This window comes from Hibiscus syriacus, unplaced genomic scaffold, assembly GCF_006381635.1.
Source record: "Hibiscus syriacus cultivar Baekdansim isolate YM2019G1 unplaced genomic scaffold, ASM638163v2 tig00112159_pilon, whole genome shotgun sequence".
NCBI lineage: Eukaryota > Viridiplantae > Streptophyta > Magnoliopsida > Malvales > Malvaceae > Hibiscus > Hibiscus syriacus.
Window position 1 is genome coordinate 450,658 of NW_024063263.1, and position 26,450 is coordinate 477,107.

General features: G+C 31.9%; 2 protein-coding genes across 3 annotated transcripts; both read left to right on the forward strand.

Annotated features, from left to right (window-relative positions):
- The first annotated feature begins 315 nt into the window (after positions 1–315).
- On the forward strand, positions 316–9,323 carry LOC120175168 (proline-rich receptor-like protein kinase PERK3). The gene is made up of 2 exons (XM_039181858.1): positions 316–503; positions 8,939–9,323. Exons 1-2 carry the CDS (start codon positions 316–318, stop codon positions 9,321–9,323), a joined length of 573 nt encoding a protein of 190 aa, XP_039037789.1.
- A 10,435-nt stretch (positions 9,324–19,758) lies between these two features.
- Positions 19,759–20,657, forward strand: LOC120175040 (ethylene-responsive transcription factor 2-like). Of its 2 annotated transcripts, none has more exons than XM_039181750.1 (2): positions 19,759–19,880; positions 19,911–20,657. In XM_039181750.1, the coding sequence occupies exons 1-2, from the start codon at positions 19,795–19,797 to the stop codon at positions 20,590–20,592; spliced, it is 768 nt and encodes a 255-aa protein (XP_039037681.1). In that variant the 5' UTR covers positions 19,759–19,794; the 3' UTR covers positions 20,593–20,657. The 2 variants fall into 2 exon arrangements, with proteins under 2 accessions (XP_039037681.1, XP_039037682.1); XM_039181751.1 differs by having other exon boundaries at positions 19,763–19,846; positions 19,880–20,657.
- Positions 20,658–26,450: the final 5,793 nt, after the last annotated feature.

Consider the following 26,450-nt stretch of genomic DNA (forward strand, 5'->3'; position numbering starts at 1 on the left):
ATCATAACATGTAGAATGTTGCTCAAGCAAACTGAGCCATCTCCAAGACTCACCAAGAACTAAAAAGAAGCATAAACAAGAACCAAAACTGCACTCTGAATTTGAAGGTTAAAGAGCTAACAACGACCATTGCTTTACCATCAAAAGAAAAAAAACAGAGGTAATCTCACAAGATCTAATCCTAAAAATTCTCAAAACCAGGAAACCCATATACTTGAAACTAACAAAACAAGAAAGGCGCAATCATGAAAAACTGAATAACTTAAAAACCCAGAACAAGGGGACCCCCAATCAGCAACCGAAGCATGGAATAGAATGAATAAACCAGATGGAATAACGTTGATAGTGAAATCCGCACCTCAAATCAGAGAGTCGAGCGTTGATGGCGTAACGTTGGAGGCTTCGACGGCTTCGACCGGCGACGAGCAGCACCAGTTTTGCGTGGGAATTTGGCTATGTCCGGCGGAGATGGGAAATAGGGAAGAGTTGTACGAGAGAGCGATGTAAGGTCGCTTGGACATCATGGATGAAGCTGCGTGAATCCTTTACCCTGGGTGAGAGTTGATTCCCATTGCAACATTATAACTAGTCAACTCATTTTTGACACCAATCAAATGGGACATGTGTCACCCTTTCATTGTATTTTAAATATATTAAAATAAAATATAATTAAGTGGTAACAAGTGTCATTATTTGATTGGGAGATTAAATTTATTAAACTAATTTAAAATTAAGATTAGATTGATCGAATATATCAATATTAAGGATTAAATGTGTAATAATACTAATTTTATTAACGGTTATGTCACCACTTCTATAAAATATTAACGACAACTGGTTTGATTGGATACAATTAAATAATTAAGTGGTCTAATTAGCATAATTGAAAAATCAATGATAAAAATAAAAGAGCTAAATAGTTTAGTGATCATTCATACAGTTTATCCTAAATAATTTACCTTTTAAATTTTAACTAATTTATAATCCTACGTTGAGTGTTTTAAAATTTTAAATTTTTAAAAATTACATTATTAGAGATGTTTCAACCTAAGAAAAAACTCATTTAATTTTTTGAAATTCATATCAATATATGTATATATAAATATATATTATTTTTCAATGTCGCTAACATAATGAAAACATTAATTAATGCTGTAAAATCAGGTAATCGGACAGGTTTCAGTCGGATTTTGGTAAGTCAGGTAAAATCGGGTACATGTCAATTCAGGTCAATTTGATGGTTAGACTCGGATCTGGCCGGGTATATGTCAAATCAATTCGGGTTATTTTCAGTTTGATTTGACACCAGATCAGATCGGGTTCATGTCAGGTCATTTTCAGTTCGGATCGATGTCAGTTCAGGTCAAAACTGTTCAGGTCCGAAGCAGATAAAGACCAGGTTAATTCAGGTTCAGGTGGACTTCAGTCGGATCTCGTTCAGATCGTGTCACATCATTGACAGATAAAATTCAGGTCGGATGTTTACCGGATACGGATTGAGTTCAGGCCGTGTCATTTTTATTTTTGGATTAATTATTTTGTCATCTTTCGTGATTGTTGAATTGCAAGTTGTAATTGTATATTATTTCGAGTAAATTAAGAGAAAAATAAATATCCATTGATCAATTTTTTTAAAAAAATATAAATTTAAGGACAAAATTGAAGAAATGTAAAATTACAAATAAAATTTTAAAATATAAATTAAACAACACACATAGGTAAGGGACTAAATTGAAATAAATTTAAAATATGAGGTTTAAATTAATATAAAAAGGACTAAATTAAACACATTTAAAAAATTATGGGTCAATTACAAAAATATAAATAACAATTAACAATGGGCCAAATGAAGATGCAAATATAAATTTAAGAATTAAATTGAATACATATAAAAGTGAAAGACTTAAAATTGAAATAAATTAAAAAATGCAAAAGGATTAAATCGAAATAAATGCAAAATATGAAGAAATAATGAAAAATATAGTAAAATTGCATTCATTTAAAAAATTGAATATATATATATATATATAAAATATAAGTTTATATATAAACTATATAATTATTATAAGCTATACATATAAATTATGTTTATATGAACTATATATGTAAACTATATATGTATAAACTATAAAAAAGTATATAGTTTATAAACTATAATTTATATTAATATAGTATATATATATTATTCAAAGTGAATGGTGGGAGAAAATTTTTTAAAATAAAGATTTTTGTGTGTGAAATTTTTTTGATTTTATTTGAGAATTTAGAAGAAAATTGGGAAATTTTGAGAATATAGGAAAATTGAGAATTTAGAGAGAAATTGAGAAATTTAGAAGGAATAGAAAAATTTGGAGGGAAATTGATAATTGAGATTTTATTTGGAAAGATATTTTAGGTTAATTAGCCTCATGCTCCTCCAACAATCATCATTTTTCCACTTGTATTTGATTTTTGATTTCTTTCATTTTAGTCATGGTTTAATTGTAAATATCTTCTTGAATTTTCAATTCGATGCAATTTAATCCTATATACATTCTAATTACTTTTAATTTTCTATTTATCTGTGTGTGTGTGTAAACTACATATGTATAAACTACATAAAATATATAGTTTATAAATTATAATTTATATTAATATAGTGTATATATATATATATATAACTAATATAAGTAATCCATATTATATATATATATATATATTATATATATATTATATATATATATATATATATAATATATATTAGAAACACTATGCATAAACTATATAAAGTAATAAAATATATAGTTTATAAAAACCCTAAATCTTTAACCCTAAACCCTAACCCCTGGACTATATTTGTAACTTATAGTACATGTATGTATAAACCATGTATAGTATATATAACACACACACACACACACATATAAACTATATAAAGTGAATTACTTATATAATTTATAGAAATACTATGCATAAACTATATAAAGTAATAAAGTATATAGTTTATAAAAACTCTAAACCTTAAACTTTAAACTATAAACCCTAATATAAATAGACTAGCACTAATGCATATATATTTGTAATAAAAGAGTGGGCTTATGTATTGGGCCTATGTAAACTAATGTAAATGAACTAGCACTAATGTAAATAGACTTATTTTTGGGTTTTATTATTACTTATTAATAACAACAAAATAAATGGGCTATTAATGTGAATTAACCTAACATGCAACTAAAATACTAATTATGCAAATGAAATTAATATGACATGTACTACTATTTATGAACCATATAATATGCAATGTGACATACTAATTATTTAACACCTAATTAATCATGTTTTATATAATTTACATTTAAATAATTTTATTAATTTTATTAAATAATTTTATATAATATGTATAAAACCATGTATAGTATATAATATATAATATATATATATATATATATATATATATATATATAAACTATATAAAGTAAATTACTTATATAGTTTATAGAAACAATATGCATAAACTATATAAAGTAATAAAGTATATAGTTTATAGGAATCCTAAACCCTAAACTTCGAACCATAAGCTTTAAACCCTAAACTCTAAACCCTAATATAAATGAACTAACACTAATGCATATATATTTGTAATAAAAGAGTGGGCTTATGTATTGGGCCTATGCAAACTAATGTAAATAGACTAGTACTATTGCAAATGGACTTATTTTTTAGTTTTATTATTACTTATTCATAACAACAAAATAAATGGGTTATTAATGTGAATTAACCTAATATGCAACTAAAATACTAATTATACAAATGAAATATGATATGTACTACTATTTATGAACCATTATTTAACACTAATTAATCATGTTTATATAATTTACATTTAAATAATTTTATTAATTTTATTAAATAATTTTATATAATATATATATATACTATTGCAAATGGACTTATTTTTGAGTTTTATTATTACTTATTCATAACAACAAAATAAATGGGCTATTAATGTGAATTAACCTAATATGCAACTAAAATACTAATTATGCAAATGAAATAATATGACATGACTACTATTTATGAACCATATAATATGCAACGTGACTACTAATATTTAACACTAATTAATCATGTTTATATAATTACATTTAAATAATTTTATTAATTTTATTATAATTTTATATAATATATATAATATAATTATATAGTTTATAGAAAAAACTATGCATAAACTATATAAAGTAATAAAATATATAGTTTATAAAAACCCTAAATTATAAACCTTAAACCCTAAGCTCTAAGCTTTAAACCATAAACACTAAACACTAAATTATAAACCCTAATGTAAATGGCCTAGCACTAATGCAAATATATATGTAATAAAAGAGTGGGCTTATGTTTTGGGCCTATGTAAACTAATGTATTATCAAAATTATTTATATTAATAATGTAAAACGTTAATATATATTACATAATAAATACTTTCATAATTAATATTATTTTTTCTTTATATAAATTAAACTATATAATTTATATAAATTAAACTATATTAACTTTCCTTTGCATTATTAATCATGTTTTATCTAATTTACATTTAAATAATTTTATTAATTTTATTAAATAATTTTATATAATAGGTCTATTTATTAATTTATTTATCATAATAAATATTTTATTATAACATTTAAAAAGTAATCATTTTAATTTTTTTTAATTATATCATAAACTAAAAAATTTATAATTTTATTAAAATCTTATAATTTCGTGCATGGTAATATATAAGTTAGGTAAATATCATATTAGGTCATTAACAAGTCGGATCATTTATAGGTCAGGTTAAAAAAAGGTCAGGTTAAAAACAGGTCATGTTGAAAACATGTCGGGTAATACCAGTTATTTACCAGGTCAATATCGGTTTCGGGTTCATATCAGTCGGATGCAGGTCGGTTTCAGGTATCATTTTTCGGTTCAATTTGGGTTCAGGTCGGATGCAGGTCGGTTTTAGATTCACAATTTCCAGATCCAACTCGGATTCAGGTAAACACCAGTTCCGACTCAAGTCAGTTTCGGATCGCTACAGCGCAGGTTAAAAATAGTTTTGACTCAAATCGGTTTCAGTCAGTTTTACAGGTCGGGTCAACTTTTTACAACCCTAATTAATACCCTCACTCACACGTGCTTTAATCTTTTCAACTATTGTACATAGTTGAGAAAGGTAATGTCGTTTTGACTTTTGACAGAAGGATTTGAAGACTCAACGCCGCGGTCCAAACGCACACGTGCTTGGCACGGCGTCACCAGTTACCCTGCGATCTACAACAATAGAAAAGCAGATTTTTCTTCGGTCAAGTCGTATAATTGACCAGCATTTTTTACAATAGAAATGATTGATTTTATTCGATTAAGTTGATAAATATTATTGTTAATACATTAAATATATTAGAATTTGTTTGATTATGGATGTCCATTTATGAGGTGTTTTCATTGGTGTATTTTGTGCTTCAGCGAAAGACTAATCTGGATTGATCCGGATCGCACACTTGGTTTTGGTGGGTGAGTCTCCTAATGAGGATTTTATGCATACACAAGGACCTGAACCTGAGACCTTAAACGATATCAATCTGCTTACCACTTAAACCAACTCCGTTATTTGTATGATTCTTTTCTTTAATCATACCTTCTTTATCAAAAATATATATAAACATTCCATATTTTCTGATTTATCATTAAAGAAATAAAAATTGTATAAGCATTTTAGTGAAAAAAATATATGCTGGAAAAATACTCGTTGATATCATAAATTCAAAATATTTATATAAAGATTCATGAACATGTTTATGTTCTACTAATTTTATAAAAAAATTGTATTTTTAATATTATTTATACAATTAATATTTTAAATAATACTTAAAATAAACTTACATATGCAAATAATTTAGATTTGCATGGACCAAATTATCTCATTGATTAAAGAAATCGTTGTTGTTCCTAGATGTTACGAGTTCGAGTACCATCTAATGCAAGGTGATTAAACGTTTATTGTGAAAGGATTGAGAATACTTAAAATATGTACTATTTTGATAAATATATAATAATAATAATAATAATAATAATAATAATAATAATAATAATAATAATAATCCAACGAAAACAAGAAAAACTATTTTGATATATATATATATATATATATATATTAGGGTATAAGATACAATTAATAAATTGGATATCAATTTGATTTAGTAAAAGAAATATTGTATTAAACTATATATTATTCAACTGAATAAATTAATATTTTATTTAATTATGTTTCTATTTGAAGAAAAAATATATAAAAATTTAAAGATAAATTAGATCAAACCAAAATGATTTTTTAATTAAGATGTTAGATTAAATTAAAAGGAACAAAATAGTTTTAGTCAAATTGATTCAAAATAATTTTTTATCATAATAATGACATCGACTTTTTAGTATAGAAGCCACTAATTTTATTAAAAATATAAAATATTCAAATTACAATAAAGGTTTACAACTATAATCATAAATTAAATACAAAGATATTTTCCTAAACGAAAGAAAACTAATCACTTAAAATCACAAGAACCATATAAGAAAAATGTTAAAAAACCTAACCAAATAAACTCAGATAAAAGGTATAATGAACGGATCTGACCACACCGACAAACGAATCGCAAAATAGGATGAAGTTATTGAAATGCCAACGACAAATCACAAATCATAATTAAGCGACATGAAAATACTATCTACGAACGCAAAATCATTTATCCAAATCTAATCTCAGGGTCCAAAACAATAAAGATTAACATGATAACAAATAAATTATCATCTTGATCACTCGTGATGATATCAAATTCAACCTTAAAAAAAGAATTAAGAAAAATAATGACCTAATGACCGAAAATGTGTCATAAAGATAAAATTATTAAAAATAAAAAGCAAGAAAAAAAAAATAAAGATACACTATAATAAAGCAAAAGAAAACAATAAATATGAAAGCTATGAAAAAAAGAGAGAGAAAATATGATAAATTAGTGGCGGCTACGAATAAGGTGATCAGCACCAAGTTTGATGTCGTCATCGATCACAAAGATGAAGAAGAAAAAAGACTAACGATGACTATGAAAAAAAAGAGAAAAATAGGGCAAGCTAATGACAAATGTATGAACAATCTAAAGTGGGCATGTGCTTATATTTGAATCCAATTTTTTTATTTTAATTATTTATTTTATTGAACATATTTATCTAAAATTTTATTTATTTTTACTTTAATATTTATTTTTATTATTAATACATATGTGTACATCCTAAATAATATTTTTTTTAAATCTGCCACCTTACAAAACCTTAATATTGATTCGAGTTAAGATATATTATTGCCATTCTATTTAATGGACTGTTGACTTTATGCCAAACTTATCCAAAAGTTTGTTGTTAATATTAATTTCTTTAAAATTATTTGTTGTAGAACATGTCTAGAGCCAATGTATATCTAATGAAAAATGAGTGAAATATTAAAAGAAATTTAAATAAAAAAACAAAGAAAACGACTTGGCAAAAAAGGAATAAAAATTAGAACAAGTTGGCAATGAGACATGCCAACTAGACAAAGCAACGACTTGCTGCTGCCAATTAGTGGCGACAATTGGTTTGATTGGATACAATTAAATAGTTAAGTGATCTAATTGACATAATTGAAAAATCAATGATAAAAGTAAAAGGGTTGAATAGTTTAGTGATCATTCATATAGCTTACCATAAATATTTTACCTTTAAATTTTAACTAATTTATAATTATGCATCGAATCTTTTAAAATTTTAAATTTTTATAAATTACATTATTAGAGATGTTTCGACCTGAGACAAAACTCATTTAATTATGCGTAGAATCTTTTAAAATTTTAAATTTTTATAAATTACATTATTAGAGATGTTTCGTAATGAAAACATTAATTAATACCCTCCTCACTCACACATGCTTTAATCTTTTCAACTATTGTACGTAGTTGAGAAAGTAGGCCTTTAAACGAGCCGAACGCACACGAATGGAGGTATGTTCATGTTCATTCATTTAATACATAAACGAACACGAACATAAACGAACAATTTTTTTTTTGTTCATGTTCATTTATTCAAGAATATAATTTGTTCATGTTCGTTCAATTAATAAATAAACGAACATAAACGAACACGAACATAAAGGAACACGGACATAAATGAACACGAACATAAATGAACATAAACGTTGGAGACCCTACATTCCATTGTTCTTTCTAGGCGTGTAAACGAGCCGAGTCGAGCTAGAGTATTGCTGAACTCGACTCGAACTCGAAAACTTTAAGAGCAAGCTCGACTCGAAAACTCGCAAGCTTAAAATTTCAGCTCGAACTCGAAATATAATAATGAAACTCGACTCGAACTCGAAAAAGCTCGAACTTAAAAAAAAGCATCAGCTCGAATAAAGCTCGATTTTGAGCTCGATTCAAGCAAGGAGATAAGTATGTTGAAAGGAGGTAGCTGTCTTTTATTTATAATACCAAATATGTGGTCCACTCGTGTACTTCCCCAATGTGGGATATTGCTTCAGCAAGGCCACTGAGCTATCGTAGGGCTGATGTCTTTATTCTTGCATTTTCTCTCATCAGCAAGGCCAGTTACGAAAATGTTTAACCACAATGACTATGATTTTCTTTTCGGTTAGCTATAATATCCGTGCTTATAATTTGTTCCTGTGCATTCCATGGGGGGAAGGCAGAAGCATCTCCTCAAGAACCTAGTATGTTTAACCACAATGACTATGATTTTCTTTACGGTTAGCTAAAAACTAAAGCTTGAGTTGTGTGATTTTGCGCATCTTGTAAAACCTTGTAACAAGAATGCTGATTGATTCTGCATTACTGGTTTTAATTCAGTCTTGCAGAGTGCTTAGGTTTTTATTTTCTTGCAGTAAAACCAAAGACTGCAGAGTTGCACAAGCTGGGTCTCTTCCCCGCCCAAGCAGCACTCAGTTTCTACAATATGAAGAGCTCAAAGAAGCAACAAACAACTTTGCACCCGCAAGCACGCTTGGGGAGGGCGGATTCGACAGAGTTTTCAAGTGTGTTTTAACTGATGGGATGGTTGTAGCGATTAAAAGGCTTATCAGTGGAGGGCCTCAAGGAAATAAAGAGTTTTTAGTTGAAGTTGGGATTCTTAGCATATTGCATCATCGCAATCTTGTGAAACTTGTAAGTTACTATATCAGTCGTGACTCTTCACAAAACCTGCTTTGTTATGAGCTTGTTCCAAATGGAAGTTTAGAAGCCTGGCTCCAAGGTAATTTGCCTCTCTAAACTTGAACCACTTGGCAACTCATTAAATGATGTTGTCCTTTTTTTCTTGGAGGGGCTTTTAATATGTGGAAATGACTCCGATAACAAGTTAGTGACGATCGATAACAAGTTTAATTTTTCATTTACGTGAATTTAATCATCATTCTAAAGTTAGTATATTTAGCTTAAATTAGTCCTCACATTTAGGTTTCTCTTAATTTAGTCCCTGTTTAGGATTGTTTTCTTTAATTAGTTGTGTATATTTATTTTGCATGTGGATATGTTTATGTATAAGTATGTGAATGATTTATTTAGGAGTCACATAACATCATTTTGCATAATTTGTATGTTACCTTTATGTGCATAACTTAACCCCTATCACATAATTAGATTGAGAGTTTAGGGTTTAGGGGTTAGAGTTTAAGTTTTATGGTTTAGGGGTTAGGGTTTAAGTTTTATGGTTTAGGATTTAGAGTTTATGTTTTAGGGTTTAGGATTTTAATAATTAGATTAAGGGTTTAGGGCTTAGGGTTTTTAATATATTTTTAATAATGTAATTTTAAAAAATCTAAAGTTATAATATAACATTATAACTTACAAATTGGTCACCAAAATTGATTTAAGAAGATTGGGTTAAACATAAATGAACGAACATAAACGAACATAACCGAACAAACATAAACGAACATAATCTAACAAACATAAACGAACATAATCTAACGAACATAACCGAACATAACCGAACGTTCACGAACGTTAATGAACGTACGAGACATATGTTCATGTTCGTTCATTTAATTAAACGAACATAAAATCTTGTTCATGCTCGTTCATTTAATAAATAAACGCACATAAACAAACTTCTCGCCGCACGGTTCATGAACGGTTCACTGAACGTTCAGTTCATTTACAGGCCTATGAGAAAGGTAATGTCGTTTTGACTTTTGAGAGAAGGATTTGAAGACTCAACGCCGCGGTCCAAACGCACACGTGCTTGGCACTGCGTCACCAGTTTCCCTGCGATCTACAACAATAGAAAAGAATATTTTTCTTCGGTCAAAGTCGTATAATTGACCAACATTTTTTTAAATAGAAATAATTGATTTTATTCGATTAAGTTGATAAATATTATTGTTAATACATTAAATATATTAGAATTTGTTTGATTATGAAACCCCATTTATGAGGTGTTTTCATTGGTGTGTTTTGTGCTTGAGCGAAAGATTAATCTCGACTGATCCGGATCACACATCTGATTTTGGTGGGTAAGTCTCTCAGTGGGAATTTTCTGCATACACAAGGACTCAAACCTGAGATATTGCTTAAGTGATATCAATCTATTTTTCACTTGAACCAACCTATTAGTTGTATGGTTCTTTTCTTTAATCATACATTCTTTATCAAAAATATATATAAACATTCATTATTTTCTGATTTATAATTAAAGAAATAAAAATTGTATAAGCATTTTAATGAAAAAATATATGTTGGAAAAATACTCATTGATATCATAAATTCAAAATATTTATATAAAGATTCATGAACATGTTTATGTTTTACTAATTTTATAAAAATATATATATTTTTATATTATTTATATGTTGCGAAATACGGCTGTAGGATAGAGCAAAATCAAACCTGATAATTTGAGAAAATAAAAAATTAAGATAAAGAAGACATAAATTTTACGTGAAAACCCCCTAAATAATATAGGGTAAAAACCACGGGCAAAGATAGAAGAATTTCACTATGAGAAAATAGGAATTACAACTTCTCTCGATCTAACAAGGAGAAAACAATGACAATTTTCTCTTGACAAAAAGGAGAAAACAACTCTCAAGAAACTCTCTAAATTCTCTAGTATTAGGAGAAAGCTACAATGATTTGGGATGGGATTGAAGCTAAATGGGTTAGGGTATTTATAGTTGAAGCTTAAGGACTAATCTTATAAATACCTTAAAGTACATAGACTAATTTAGCAATTTTACCATTTATGTTTTTCAACAATTGATGCACTGAATTTTGACAATTTTTGCAGCCCAAAATTCGGTGCTTTCGGTGCAACAACTTGCACCACCGAAAACCAATTTTCAACAATCTCCCACTTGAAAATTTGATTGGAACAATCATATCTTCACACCATTCTTTTTACCTTGTACCATCATGTTGCTTACGTCTCTGACAGGCCACAAGAGGATCGACACCAGGTAAATTTATCAGCATTGATTGCCTTCGTCATAAAATCTGCTATGTTGTCTTTGGTATGGATTTTCTGCATATCTACCGTCCTTTCTTCCCCATTTTCACGAATGAAATGGTATTGAACTCGTATGTGTTTTGTCTTTGAATGAAATGTTGGATTCCTTGCTAGATGCAAGGCACTTTGACTGTCATCACAAAACAGAGAGACATACTCTTGATTGTGCCCAAGCTCCTCCATTAGCATCTTCAACCAAATTGTTCTTTTACTGGCTGGTGTAGTTGCTACATATTCTGCCTCTGTTGTGGAAGTAGCCACAACTGATTGCAATTTTGAAACCCAGCTTACAGTTCTACCAGTAACTTTGAACACATATCCTGTAGTAGATTTACTTTTATCCAAATCCCCTGCATAGTCAGAATCGACATACCCATTGATAAGTAAGTTTGATCCTCTGTAACATAATGCAATATTTGAGGTCCCTTTGATGTATCTCATGATCCTCTTTACTGTATTCCAATGCTCTTTGCCTGGATTCTCCATGTACCGACTAATCACTCCCACTGCTCGTGCAATGTCTGGTCTTGTGCATATCATAGCGAACATTAAACTTCCCACTACTGATGCATACGGTACTCGAGACATCTCCACCCTCTCTTCTTCACTACTAGAACTCATATTGGAGGATAATTTGAAGTTAATAGGAAGATGAGTAGAAATTGGATTACAATCTTGCATGTAAAATCGTGACAAGATCTTTTTCAAGTAATTTTTTTATGAAAGCCAAATCTTCCTATTAGTTCTGTCTCGGTGAATTTGCATCCCTAGAATCTTGTTTGTTGATCCCAAGTACTTCATTTCAAATTCCCTAGCCAGTTGTGCCTTCAATTCTTCAATATGATCTTTGTTGGGTCCTGCAACCAACATGTCATCCACATACAATAGCAATATAATAAAATCGTTACCACCAAACCTCTTGAAATAAGTACAAGGGTAATGAAGGAATCAAATCTCTTATACCAGTATCTCGGTGCCTGCTTTAGACCGTACAGAGATTTGTTCAACCTGCAAACCAAGTTCTTCTTTTCTTTTTCTTTAAAACCTTCAGGCTGGAGTATGTAAATCTTTTTTTCAAGATTTCCAATAAGAAAAGCTGTTTTAACATCTAGCTGCTCTAGATTTAAGTTCAAGGTAGCATACATTGTCAAGACTACTCTAACTGTTGTTAGTCGAACTACAGGAGAAAAGATTTCATTGAAATAAATACCTTCTTTTTTAGCATATCCTTTGACCACCAGTCTTGCACGATACCTCTCCACTTGATCGTCACCATTTCTCTTGATTTTGAAGACCTATTTGTTACCAATTGGCTTTCTTTCTTGTGGTAGTGGCACAAGGTCCCATGTATTATTTTTATGAAGGGCTTCAATTTCTTCTTGCATCACCATCATCCATAGTGAAGCATCTGAGCTGTTTATTTCCTCCTGGTATGTTGATGGCTCATAGTCCTCTATTAAAAGGTAGTATGCAATATTTCATTCTATAACATAATCTGAGTGTCAATTGGGACGTCTTCTCACACTATCTGATTGACGAGTTATTGGAGCTTCAGAACTTTCTAGTTCTTGTTCATCATGTGATGGTTCTGCTTCAGAAGTATCTCCTTGTTCAAACTCCTTTTCCACATGTATATGTGTAGTCTCTGACTTTTCAGCGCTATCATCGTCTTTTCTTTGTAGTTTATCTTCTACAAAGATAACATCCCTGCTGATGATCACTTTGCGGGCAGTAGGATCCCACAAGCGATACCCCTTTACTCCATCAGCATACCCCAAGAATTTGTATTTCCTGGATTTTGGATCTAACTTTGAAATTTCATGGGAGTTATACATCATGTACAGAATACTTCCAAATACATGGAGGTTTAAATAATCAGCTGGTTTACTAGTCCACGTATTCATTGGTGTCTTCAGCTCTATTGCAGTTGATGGAGCTCGATTCACTAAATAACAGTCGGTATTGATTGCTTCTGCCCAAAATGATTTTTCTAGGCCTATAGCCCTCAAAATTGCTATTGTTCTTTCTAACAAGGTTATGTTCATCCACTCTGCCACTCCATTTTGTTGAGGAGTGTTCGCCACTGTGAACTGTCTTTTGATGCTTTCTTTCCTGCAAAAGTTATCAAATTCTTTCCCGCGCTTTGAAGTTTTTGAAAGTGAAAAACACATCTGACTTCCTTTTAATAGGATACACCCAACATCTCCTGGAGTAGTCATTAATAAATAAGACAAAGTATTTTACTCTGCCTAGGGATGTAACTGGTGCTTGACATACATCAGAGTGAACCAATTCTAGAATACTTTTACCTCTATAATTTGATGTGTTGAATTTTAACCGGTGCTGCTTACTTGTTATGCAATGCTCACACAAAGTAAGTGACACATTCGTTAAGCCTAGAAGTAGCTTTTGCTCCATAAGGACTTTCATTCTTTGTTCTGACATGTGTCCAAGTTTCTGATGCCATAGCATTGTAGAATCTGAACTACATGAGGCAACAGAGACTTCTGCTTCTAGCAAAGTCTCTCCCTTCAGTATGTACAAGTTTGTTGCTATCTTTTTGTCTTTCATTACCACAAGCACTCCATGGAACACCTTTATGATTCATTTCCGTGTTTCAATCTTGCTTGTATTATTATCCAACAATCCGTAGGATAATAAATTTTTCTTCAGGCCTTTCACGTGTCGCACATCTCGAACAACTTTAATTGTTCCATCATACATCTTTAATTTGATGGTTTTCACGCCAACAATCTCTAAGGCATGATCATTGCAAACTATACACAGATCCTCCTGAGACAGGTTCATAATGATGGAACCATTCTCTTCTTGAGGTCATGTGATATGTTGCTCTCGAATCAATGAGACATATATCTGTAAATCTTTTTCTACCTTCCACGGTGGTTAACACTTCACATCATAGAACATCTCCATCATCTGAAGTGTTTGTTGTATTGCCTTTTGGATTAGAGTTTTTACCTAGACTCCAACAATCCTTCTTCAAGTGACCCTTCTTTCCACAGTTGTAGCACTTTAAATTCTTTTTGCTTCTCGACTTCGATCTACCATATTTATGAATGCTACTTTGGCCACGTTCTATTAATTTCTCTCTCATTGTTGTTAACACTTCTGCTTGTTGCAAATTTACTTCTGTCTTTCTTGTTCTTGCGTCGATTTTCTTCTTGTAGAACAACAGCTGCAACGTCATCGAATACTAGACTGGTGACATTACTGTTTGTCAAGTTGATGGTGAGTTGATCATACGGATCAGGTAGACTTTGAAGTAGAAGTTCAACCCGTTTTTGTTCTCCTATTGTACATCTTAATAATGTAAGCTGAGAAAATAAAATGTTCAGTGTGTTTAAGTGCTCCGTCACTGAAGTAGACATACGAAGAGTGTACAAGTTCCTCTTAAGGAAAATTTTATTGTGCAGCGATGTGGCCTCGTACAGTTTGGTGAGATGATCACATATCTCATTAGCTATCTTATTCTCCTTGATGCTTGACAATACTTCATCTGCTAATGCTAGATGAAAGTTTGTCATAGCATTCCCGTCCATTTCGATCCACTAGTTGTCATCTGCGAAATCTATCGGCCTTTCATTGATAGCTGCTAGACACCCCGTCTTTCCTCAAGATGGCCTTCATCTTCAATTTCCACAATGAGAAATTTCTCCCATTGAACATTTCAATATCAAATTTCGTTGCCATAGCTTCTATTACGGATAGCTCTACTATTTCACTATCGTGAATAGTTCTCTGGAACCTTCAAAGAATGGGTAATACCTTCTTACTTTCTTATATTGGAGGATCTACCTTTTGGTGGCAACCACAAAGACAATAAGTTGATATGACACACTCTAATCTGGCTCTTGATACCAATTGTTGTGAATCACGGCTATCAGATAAAGTAAAATAGCAACTGATAATTTGATAAAATAAAAAATGAAGATAAAGAAGAGATAAATTTTACGTGGAAAACCCCTAAATAATATAGGGTAAAAACCATGGGTAAATATAGAAGAATTTCACTATGAGAAAATAGGAATTACAATTTCTCTCGATTTAACAAGGAGAAAACAATGACAATTTTCTCTTGATAAAAAGGAGAAAACAACTCTCAAGAAACTCTCTAAGTTCTCTAGTATTGGGAGAAAACTATAATGATTTGGGATGGGATTGAAACTAAATGGGTTAGGGTATTTATAGTTGAAGCTTAAGGACAAATCTTGTAAATACCCTAAAGTATAGGGACTAATCAATTTTACCATTTATGTTTTTCAACAATTGATGCACCGAATTTTGTAGCCCAAAATTGGGTGCTTTTGGTGCAACAACTTGCGCCACCAAAAACCAATTTTCAACATTATACAACTAATATTTTCAATAATATTTAAAATAAACTTACATATGTAAAAAAATTATATTTGCACGAACCAAATTATCTTATTGATTAAAGGAATCGTTGTTGTTCCTAGATGTTACGAGTTCGAGTACCATCTACTGCAAAGGTGATTAAACATTTATTGTGAAATGATTTAGAATATTTAAAATGTGTACTTAGGGATGGGCATGGGTCGGGTTGGGTCAGGTTTTTGGTCCACCCAACCCGACTCGAGAACAATGAATCCTCCACCCGAGATCCGATCTGACCCGACAAAAATAAGATTTTACCCGACCTGAACCCAACTCGATATATAACTTAAAAACCCGACCTGAAATAATAATAAAATATTATTTTTATTCAACAAAAATAGTGACTTAATTGATAAAAAGAATCTATAGAGGGGTATTATTGTAATTATTCCTAAATATATAAGGTAAATTATATAGTTTTTTTTGGGTCGGGTATTTTTCACCCTAAACCCGATCCCGACCCGAACATCATATTTTAAAAACCTAACCTAACCCGACCCGAACCTAACTTTTTTTAAAAAAACCTGGCCTGATAGGGTCGGAACCCGTCATGTTCGAGTCTCATGCTCATCCCTAAATATACTATTTTGTAATGATCATAGCCTAATAAAAAATATAATAATAATAATATAAATCCAACGTAAACAAGAAAAACGCGTAGTATTATGGATTAATATTTTATGTATAACATTGTCCTTATCCTTATCCTTATCCATATCCATGTCCATATCCATATCCATATCCATGTCCATGGGATAGTAAATTATGCATAGTTTTATAACAAATAAGTGTTAAATTTATATGTAACGTCCTAAAATTTTTAAAATATAAATTGACTTGAAAATTTTAAGGACCGATGTGAAAATGTGACTTAAATTATTGGACTAAGAAGATGGTCCATTACATGTCATAATATATCTTCTTTAATGGTAGGGATAGAATAAAAGCCCTTACTCAGTAAATTTTGACTTGATTTAATTATATAATTATTTTTTTAATATAAAATTTAAGTTTTGGATCAAAATTCTGTTCTTTAGCTTGTTTGTGTCAGGTTGATTTTAAGAAAAAACTCTCTGTTACATGATAATTATGAAAACTATTTTTATGTATTCTTAGTTAATTTTGATAAATATATATAAAAATTAGGGTATAAGATACAATTAATAAATTGGGTATCAATTTGATTTAGTAAAAGAAATATTGTATTACACCATATATTATTAAACTGAATAAATTAATATTTTATTTAATTATGTTTCTATTTGAAGAAAAAATATGTAAAAATTTAAAGATAAATTAGATCAAACCAAAATGAATTTTCAATTAAGATGTTAGATTAAATTAAAAGGAACAAAATAGTTTTAGTCAAATTGATTCAAAATAATTTTTTTATCATAATAATGACATCGACTTTTTATTATAGAAGTCACTAATTTTATTAAAAATATAAAATATTCAAATTACAATAAAGGTTTACAACTATAATAATAAATTAAATACAAAAATATTTTTCTAAACAAAAGAAAACTAATCACTTAAGATCACAAGGACCATACAAGGAAAAAGTTAAAAAAATCTAGCCAAATAAACTCAGATAAAAGGTATAACGAACGAATCTAACCGCACCGACAAACGAACTGCAAAATAGGATGAAGTTATCGAAAAGCCAACGACAAATCACAAATCATAATTGAGAGACATGAAAATACTACTACGAACGCAAAATCATTTATCCAAATCCAATCTGAGGGGTCCAAAGCAGGAAAGATTAGCATGATAACAAAAATAAATTATCATCTTGATCAGTCATGATAATATCAAATCCAACCTTAAAAAAATAAACAAAAATAATGACCAAACGACCGAAAATATGTCATAAAAATAAAATTATTAAAAATAATAAGCAAGATAAAAAAATAAAGATACACTATAATAAAGCAAAGGAAAACAATGAATATCAAAGTTATGAAAAAATAGAGAAAATATGATAAATTAGCGGCAGCTACGAATAGGGGTGATCAACACCAAGGTTGATGTCGTCGTCGATCATAAAGATAAAGAAGAAAAGAGACTAACGACGACTATAAAAAAAGAGAAAAATAGGACAAGTTAATGACAAATGTAAGAACAATCTAGAGTGGGCATATGCTTACATTAGAATCTGAATTTTTTTATGTTAATTGTTTATTTTATTGAACGTATTTACCTAAAATTTTATTTATTTTTACTTTAATATAATCTTTTTTATTATTAATATATATATATATATATATACACATCCTAAATAATATTTTTTTGAATCTGCCACCGTACAAAACCTTAATATTGATTCGAGTTAAGATATATTATTGCCATTCTATTTAATGGATTGTTGACTTTATGCCAAACTTATCCAAAAGTTTGTTGTTAATATTAATTTCTTTAATATCTAATGAAAAATGAGTGAAATATTAAAAGAAATTTAAATAATAAAAAAAAAAGCAAAGAAAACGACTTGCCAAAAAAGGAATAAAAATTAGAACAAGTTGGCAACAAGGCATGCTATTAGACAAAGCAACAACTTGCTGCTGTCAATCCGATGACGTCACTCTGTCTGAAATTAGCGGTATCCGACACATGCGAAAACATTCTTCACGTGTCTTAAATGAACCTTCAATGAAATTCATGCACTGGAGCTTTTTGGGTAAAGCACACCAAATGGTCATTAAATTATTTCAAATAATTAATCTGGTCAATGATTATATAAAAATTATAAAACAATCGTTAAATTTATTAAATTATTAGAAAATAATTCAGGGATGAAAATTTAAATCGAAATTAATGGGTTTTAATCTGATTCAATCTGACCCGATCTAAGATCGTATTATAATGATCTAGGATCGAGTCCTATGGAGGGCATTTCATAATTTGGAGGTCTCCCACGGAAGCTACTCTCAATCTAGTGTTGGGGGCAGCCTACTATCTTACCTCTCCCTTACCCCATTACATATGAGAACAAGGGACAACCATTTTATAATAATAGATATTTGTTTATATTTAATTTTATAATAATAGATATTTGTTTATATTTATTTCAATTAAATCATTATTTTACCTAATAAAAATGGAAAATATACATACATATATATATATATACACACGCACATATTTGTCTTGAGTTGAATCAAATGTGGGTGTGAGTTCTTACACTAAAAATTGGGTGTGGTAGAAGGGTGTAATATTTAGATCGGTTTTGGGTTGTCAAAAAATTCAACCCAACTCATGATCATCCTAGTTATAATGTTATAATAGTTGTAAGTTTTGAAAATTTAATGATTATTTTATAATATTTTGATAAAATTTAAGGACAACTTTGCAACATTTTAATAAATTTAATGATTATTTTCTAATAGTATGATAAATTTAATGCCAATTTTATCATGATTCGATAACTTTAATGATTATTAATTTTTAGTTGCCATCTCGGTTCTAAGGCTTCGCCCTGACTAATTCGGATTACTCGCGTCACACACCTGACTTTGGTGGATGAGTCTTTCTACGAGGGTTTTCTACATACACAATGACTCAAACTTTAGACATTGTTTAAGCGATATTAAGCTACTTAACACTTGAATCAGCCCCTATTGGCAATTTAATGATTATTTTATGACTTTGTAACTTTTAGTCGCCTAAATAATAATTTGAATATAGTTAAGTGATCTCTGATGTACTTTGCCCTTTTATTTTAGTTCATGCACCTAACTTCCCTATATAAACCCACTTTCCTTCCGAAAAATTGAAAATTCTGAAAAGAAAATAAGTAAACTGTTTTGTTTGGCTATGGAGATGTATTCAAGTTCAAATAATTCCGATTTTGCTGTGCTAGACTCAGTTCGGGACTACTTACTTAGCGAGTCATCCGACCTTCGACTCACTGCTTCCACCGAGTTTCCCGCCGTTCCTCCCATGTTTTGCCGGAGCTCAAGCTTTAGCCGTCTGTACCCTTGTTTCACCGAAACCTGGGGAGATCTTCCTCTCAGAGAAGACGATTCCGAAGATATGCTCGTTTTTGGACTTTTACGAGATGCTCTGATCGTCGGCTGGGCTCCGTCCGATAAGTTATCAACGAATTTCACGCCGATTAAACCAGAAACTCAAGAGTTTTCAACGGATATCAGATCGGCGGAGAAAATGGAAACGACGGCGGAGACGACGGGTCCCACGGTGGTTCCGTCGAAAGGGAAGCATTACAGAGGCGTCAGGCAAAGGCCGTGGGGGAAGTTCGCGGCTGAGATTAGGGATCCGGCTAAAAATGGGGCTCGGGTTTGGTTAGGTACTTTCGAGACGGCTGAGGATGCGGCTTTGGCTTATGACAAAGCGGCTTATAGGATGCGTGGATCCAGAGCTTTGTTGAATTTTCCATTGAGGGTGAACTCGGGTGAGCCTGATCCGATCCGAATAACGTCAAAGAGAGCGTCGCCTGAGCCGTCTTCGTCTTCCGCCTGGCCGAAAAGGAGGAGAAAGGCGGCTGCAGCAGCTCAGGCTGTGGTTCAAGCCGGGTTCGACGTGGGGTCTGGAGCGGAAGTCAAGTATCAAGTTAGCTTGTGTACACATGGCGAACAGCTATTGGTTAGCTGATGCTGATGTGGCCGTGGATTAACGTCAGCAGTGAGCTAATTCACGTGAAGTACATTCCTGGATTTATAATAGGTTTCGTTTTGTATGTGAATACAAGAGGTTTGTTTTATTTTTTTAATTTCTTTTTCTTATTATTAAAAGGGTTTTTTTAAGTATTTCTTAAGACATACGTTAAATTTTATGATACATCACAATGAAACTCAATGTTCACAATCCTTATCAATTATATTTAATATGCTTAAATTATTTTTTCACAAATTTTAAATCTAATTTAATTCTACAAAAGATATTCTAAAAGAAGAATAAAGAAAGCTCCTATGGATCTACAATATATGATCCAAAAGAAAAAAAAATGAACTGCGATCAACGGATGAAATATATTTACTCTAATATCCTTAAATTATTTGAATGTAATTATCATGAAAATTGAGTACAATTAGAGTGATATCATGTATGATAAAAATAGACTTTAAATAATCATTACATAATCATGAATTTTAAAAAGTATTCTTATCAATAAATCTAGATTAATATAATCAATAAAGATTTAAACTATTATAATAGTCAAATTTCATCTTGATTAAAACATAATTTTAGATAATAATTTTTAAGTGAACTCATTCTGGTTATTAATAATTTGAGATATTTTAATATTATATTTATTAAAAAAATTGGCAACTTATATATATCTTGCAGACGCAATTGCTCAAATTCAGGGCCTATAAATATAATTTTCGAACCTAATACCTTAAAAAGAATAATATTATCTTTTACTACTAGAACCACTTAATGAGTTCTATAACAACGTTTATTAACAGATATCACAACAAAACTCAGGCTTTAACAAGAAAGTGTCACTCGTATAGGAATTAGAAGAGCATATACAAGCAACAAAGCAACATCACCTATCATCTGCAATATCGAGTTAGTCTTGTTTTATGTTTCAAATTTTATTTTAATTTTTTATTTGAATCGAATTTATAAAAATCGACTTGAGTCAAATCGAGTCGAAATATTTGAGTTTCTCTTTAAATTTAGTTATATATATATATATATTTTTATAATATTATGCTTGTAACACCCTAATCTTTGAGTTAGTCTTGTTTTACGAGCACAATGTCTCATTAAAAACTGCACTATACTATATGCATTCATTAAATACGCTACCTGGTGGCACAAGTATAAGGATATAAAAGATAATGGTCTACTATACTGTAGCAGACATCATAGTGCGATGGAGGGATTATGCATCTCGAACCTCGCGCACCCCTCTAGTATGCCAAAATATCTTAAGGTACTCTAGGTGATATCTGGAATCTGTATCAGAAACGTACACCTGACCAACTAACTCCGTCGAGTGTTGGGGAATATTCCCCCAACTGGTGTTAAGTGCCTTGGCACTGACTGGGATATCCGATTGTACAATTGTATTTGCTAAAGTGACTCGAGTGTCTTGACTATATCCTTAGCGTCAAACAAGACTAGTTTTATTTCATCCTAGTTGTTTTTAACTGTTATGAGTTAATTTAATGTTCTCACTTGTAGTTTTATTTTGAGACATTCTGGTATAAATAAGATCTCTAGAACATACTCCTTAAATTCTTGGGTTCTTTACCCAAAACTGTCTGTGAGTACCAATACTAAACTTTCAATATCAGTATTGACCCCTGAGTATCGATACTGACCCCTGGATATTGATACCATATTTAGCTTCGATGTTTTGATAATTGATTGAGTATCGATACCCCTATAGAGAGTATCGATACTAATATCGATACTCCCTTAGGTATCGGTACCAAAATTGCCTAATGGAATTTGCTAAGTGATTTTGGTATCGATGCCACCCCATGGGTATCAAGACCAACCATGTAGTATTGATACTCCATGTTAAATTTACTATTGGTTTTAAGAACAATATCGGTATTGCTCTTCTAGTGTCGTTACCCTCGTTCGAAAATGCCCTATTTGGGCACAAAAAATGCAACATTTTCATTCTAAAAAGACACACTTAAGGTCTCAATTGTTTTTAAAGTTTTATGTATGATTAAAGGGGCCATAAAGGGGCTATAACATGTTGGAAACACTGATTTCTGATTTCTACCATGAAAATGCTACTTAACTCATGCAACATACAAAACACATTTAATTAACTACATATGGTCTAGTTGAGCCTGAAGTGAGTTACCTTTGATTCCTAAGCTGCTGAAAGTGTTCAAGACTCAACCCAAGGTAGGCTTCTCATTTCCCTTAGCTTGAGAGGTTTCTCCCACTTCTCTCGCTAGACAAGAATCAAACACTTGTGTTACTGACTTGTTCTAGAAGTTTAGAAGAGACTACAATTTCTAAGACTTGAAATCCTCCAAAACAGATTGATTTCACAAGGTTACTAAACCTCTTACTAAACCCACGTTTTGGGAGCCAAGGTGGAATAAAAAGATTGTAGGCTTAAATTGAAGCTATGTTGGTAGTGATTCTGAAACTTACCTTTAAAAATCTCAACCAGGGTTGCAAGGTCACCAAACTAACACCTTTGTTTAGTTTTATAGAGAAGAAGATGAGAACTTTGGGAGAAGAAGACAAGGAGAGTGATAGAGAAAAGGGGAAGGGGATAACGTGGTAGCTCCATACAATTAAGGGTTTTCTACTTTTATTTTAAAAAATGGTTTATTTACTATTTTGGTCACTCTAATTTTGTTTAACTCTCATAATCATCATTTTTACCAACTATTGGGATCAATCCCAAGCCTAACTACACTTAATTTGGGTTAAGGCTTTCCATAGGCTAAGAAATTTATTCTAGGCCCAACTCGGGTTAGCCCGAAACTACTAACCTGGGTTTCAAGGCGTTATAAATCTCCAATCCTAGAAAGAAATTTTGTCCTCGAAATTTACCTAAATAGAAGAGGTGAGGATACTGAAGCTACATGTCCTCCTCGATTTCCCAAGTTGCTTCATCAATGCCATGGGTCATCCACAACACTTTCACCAAAGAAATCCTCTTGCTCCTTAATTGCTAACTTATCTGGCTAAGATTTGGATCGAATCTTCCTCATAGGTCATGTCCTGACTAAACTCGACTTACTTTAGAGGGATGACATGAGATGAATCAGACTGATATCTCCTGAGCATGGACACATGGAACACATTGTGGATGTGTTCCAACTCCGGGGGTAAGGCCAACCTGTAAGCTATTCGACCAACCTTCTCTAACACTTCGTAGGGTCCTATGAAGAACGGGATCAACTTTCCCTTACGATAAAAAAATAACTTTCTTACACGGGAACACATTATCCCCAATTAAGAATTTTATATCTTTGCGCCTTAAGTTTGTGTAGAATCTCTGCCTATCTGAGGCTTCCCTTAGCTGATTCTGAATCAACCAAACATTCTCTTCAGTTTCCCTAATCAATTATGGACCCACTATTTTACCCTCACTGAGTTCTTTCCAGCAAAGTGGAGTCCTACATTTGCGCCCATACAAGGTCTCATAAGGAGCCATCTAAATGCTCGACTGAAAGCTGTTGTTGTAGGAAAAATCCACCAATGAAAAATGGTCCTCCCAACTACCCTCGAAGTCTATAATAATGCACCTAAGCATGTCCTCCAAGATCTGGATGACATGCTCTGACTGGCCGTCTGTTTGACGATGGAGAGTTGCATTGAAATTTAGTTTGATGCCTAGGGATTCATGAAGGGCTTTCCAAAAATTAGAAGTGAATCGAAGATCTCTGTTTGATATGATGGAAATTGGTACACTGTGTAGTCTCACTATCTCTCAGATGTGCAACTGAGCTAATCTCTCTAAGGTATAATCCATCACAACTGAGAGAAAATGGGTTGATTTAGTTAAACGGTTGATTATGACCCAACTGGGTTATGTCTTTGTCTGGTCATCGATAAACCCGTCACAAAGTTCATGTTACCCTGTCCCATTTCCACTAAGAAATCTAAATGGACTGGAGTAATCCTGAGGGAACCTGGTGTTCCACCTTAACCTGCTGACACACTAGACACCAAGAGACGAACTTTGAAACTTTCTTTTTTATACTTGGCCACCAGAACAATTGTCGAAGCTCCTGATATATCTTTTTACTACATAGGTGGACTAACAGTGGTCTGTGATACGCCTCATGAAGTATCTTGCTACGCAACTGAGTTTCTACGAACATAGACAACTACCACTGAAGTACAATGCACCATTATCGCATAACTCAAAATATGGTGCCTCGTCTTGGTGAACCTGCTCAACTCGAGCCTTCAACCGCTAATATGATCTATGTAGTCTCTTGGTCTCACCAACTAGTTTTGGCTCGACTCACAACTCGGCTAACAACCCACCATCACTAGATAAGCTTAATTGCACAAGGGGGCTCGTAAAGCTGACATTGATTTCTAGCTCAAGGTGTATGCCATAATGTTTGCCTTTCCTAAATGGTAATCTATCACGCAATCGTAGTCCTTGAGAAACTCAATCCACCTATAATGCCTCAAGTTCAACTCCTTCTGGGTGAGTAGATACTTAATACTCTTATGGTCTATGAAAATGTGATATTTCCCTCCAAACAAATATTGTGACCAAATCTTCAGGGTAAACATAACTGCTACTAGCTCAAGATTATAGGTAGGATAATTACACTCATGGGGCTTAAGATGATGAGATACGTAGGCCACAACCTTGCATTCCTGCATCAATACACACCCGAGACCATTTAACGAGGCGTCATTGAAAACTATGAAGTCTTTACCCGACTATGGTTGGGTTAGAACTGATTCTTTGGTCAGAATAGTCTTTAGCTGCTCGAAGCTTTTTTTCCGTTTCTCATCCTATACAAAGGGAACTCCCCTTTGCAATAATTTGGTTAACGGGGCAGCTATCATAAAAAAGCCCTGAACAAAACAATGATTGTACTCGACCAAACCTAGAAAGCTACACACTTCTGATACATTTTTAAGAAGTTCTCACTCGACTGTGGCCTGAATCTTCTGAGGGTTCACTCTGATACCATCCAATGACACAACATGTCCTAAAAATGCTTCATCTGTGAGTCAAAACTCATACTTTCCAAACTTGGAATATAACTGACTGCCTTGGAGGGTTTGAAGAATAATGTTAAGATGCTGATCATGCTTCCCTTTTAAAAGAGAGTACACTAGGGTATCGTTTATGAACACCACTAAAAACTTATCCAAATAGGGTGAAAGACTCAGTTCATCAAGTATATTAATATTGCTAGGGCGTTGGTAAATCCAAATGGTATTACTAGGAACTCATAATGATTGTACCTTGTTCTGAAAGTTGTCTTGGCTACATCAGCATCAATGACCTTCAATTGGTACTATCCCGACCTCAAGTCAATCTTGGAGAACACACACGCTCCCCTAAACTGGTCAAAGAGATTGTTTATCCTCGGGAGTGGGTAACAATTCTCGATGGTTAACTTGTTTAGCTGTCTGTAGTTGAAGAACAACCTCATTAACCCTTTTTTTTCTTGATAAACAAGACTGGTGCTCCCCTCATGGAAATGTTCGGTCGGATAAAGTCTTTCTCTAACAACTATTGAATCTGAGCCTTTAACTCTTTTAATTTTTTTAGTGCCATGTGGTGGGGAGCTATGGATACTGGAGCTGAACCTGACATTACCTAAATGCCAAACTCTAACTTTCGATTGGGCGGTAAACCCGATAACTCTTCCGAGAATACATCGGGGAAATCTCGTACTGCTCAGATGTTTGCAATTGTTGGAATTAAGATTCGGGTATCAACCACGTGAGCCAAGAAGGCCTTACAACCTCGGTTGATCATCCACTAGGCTTTTATAGCTGAGACTATCCTTAGCTGACTTGATTTCTCACTGGTC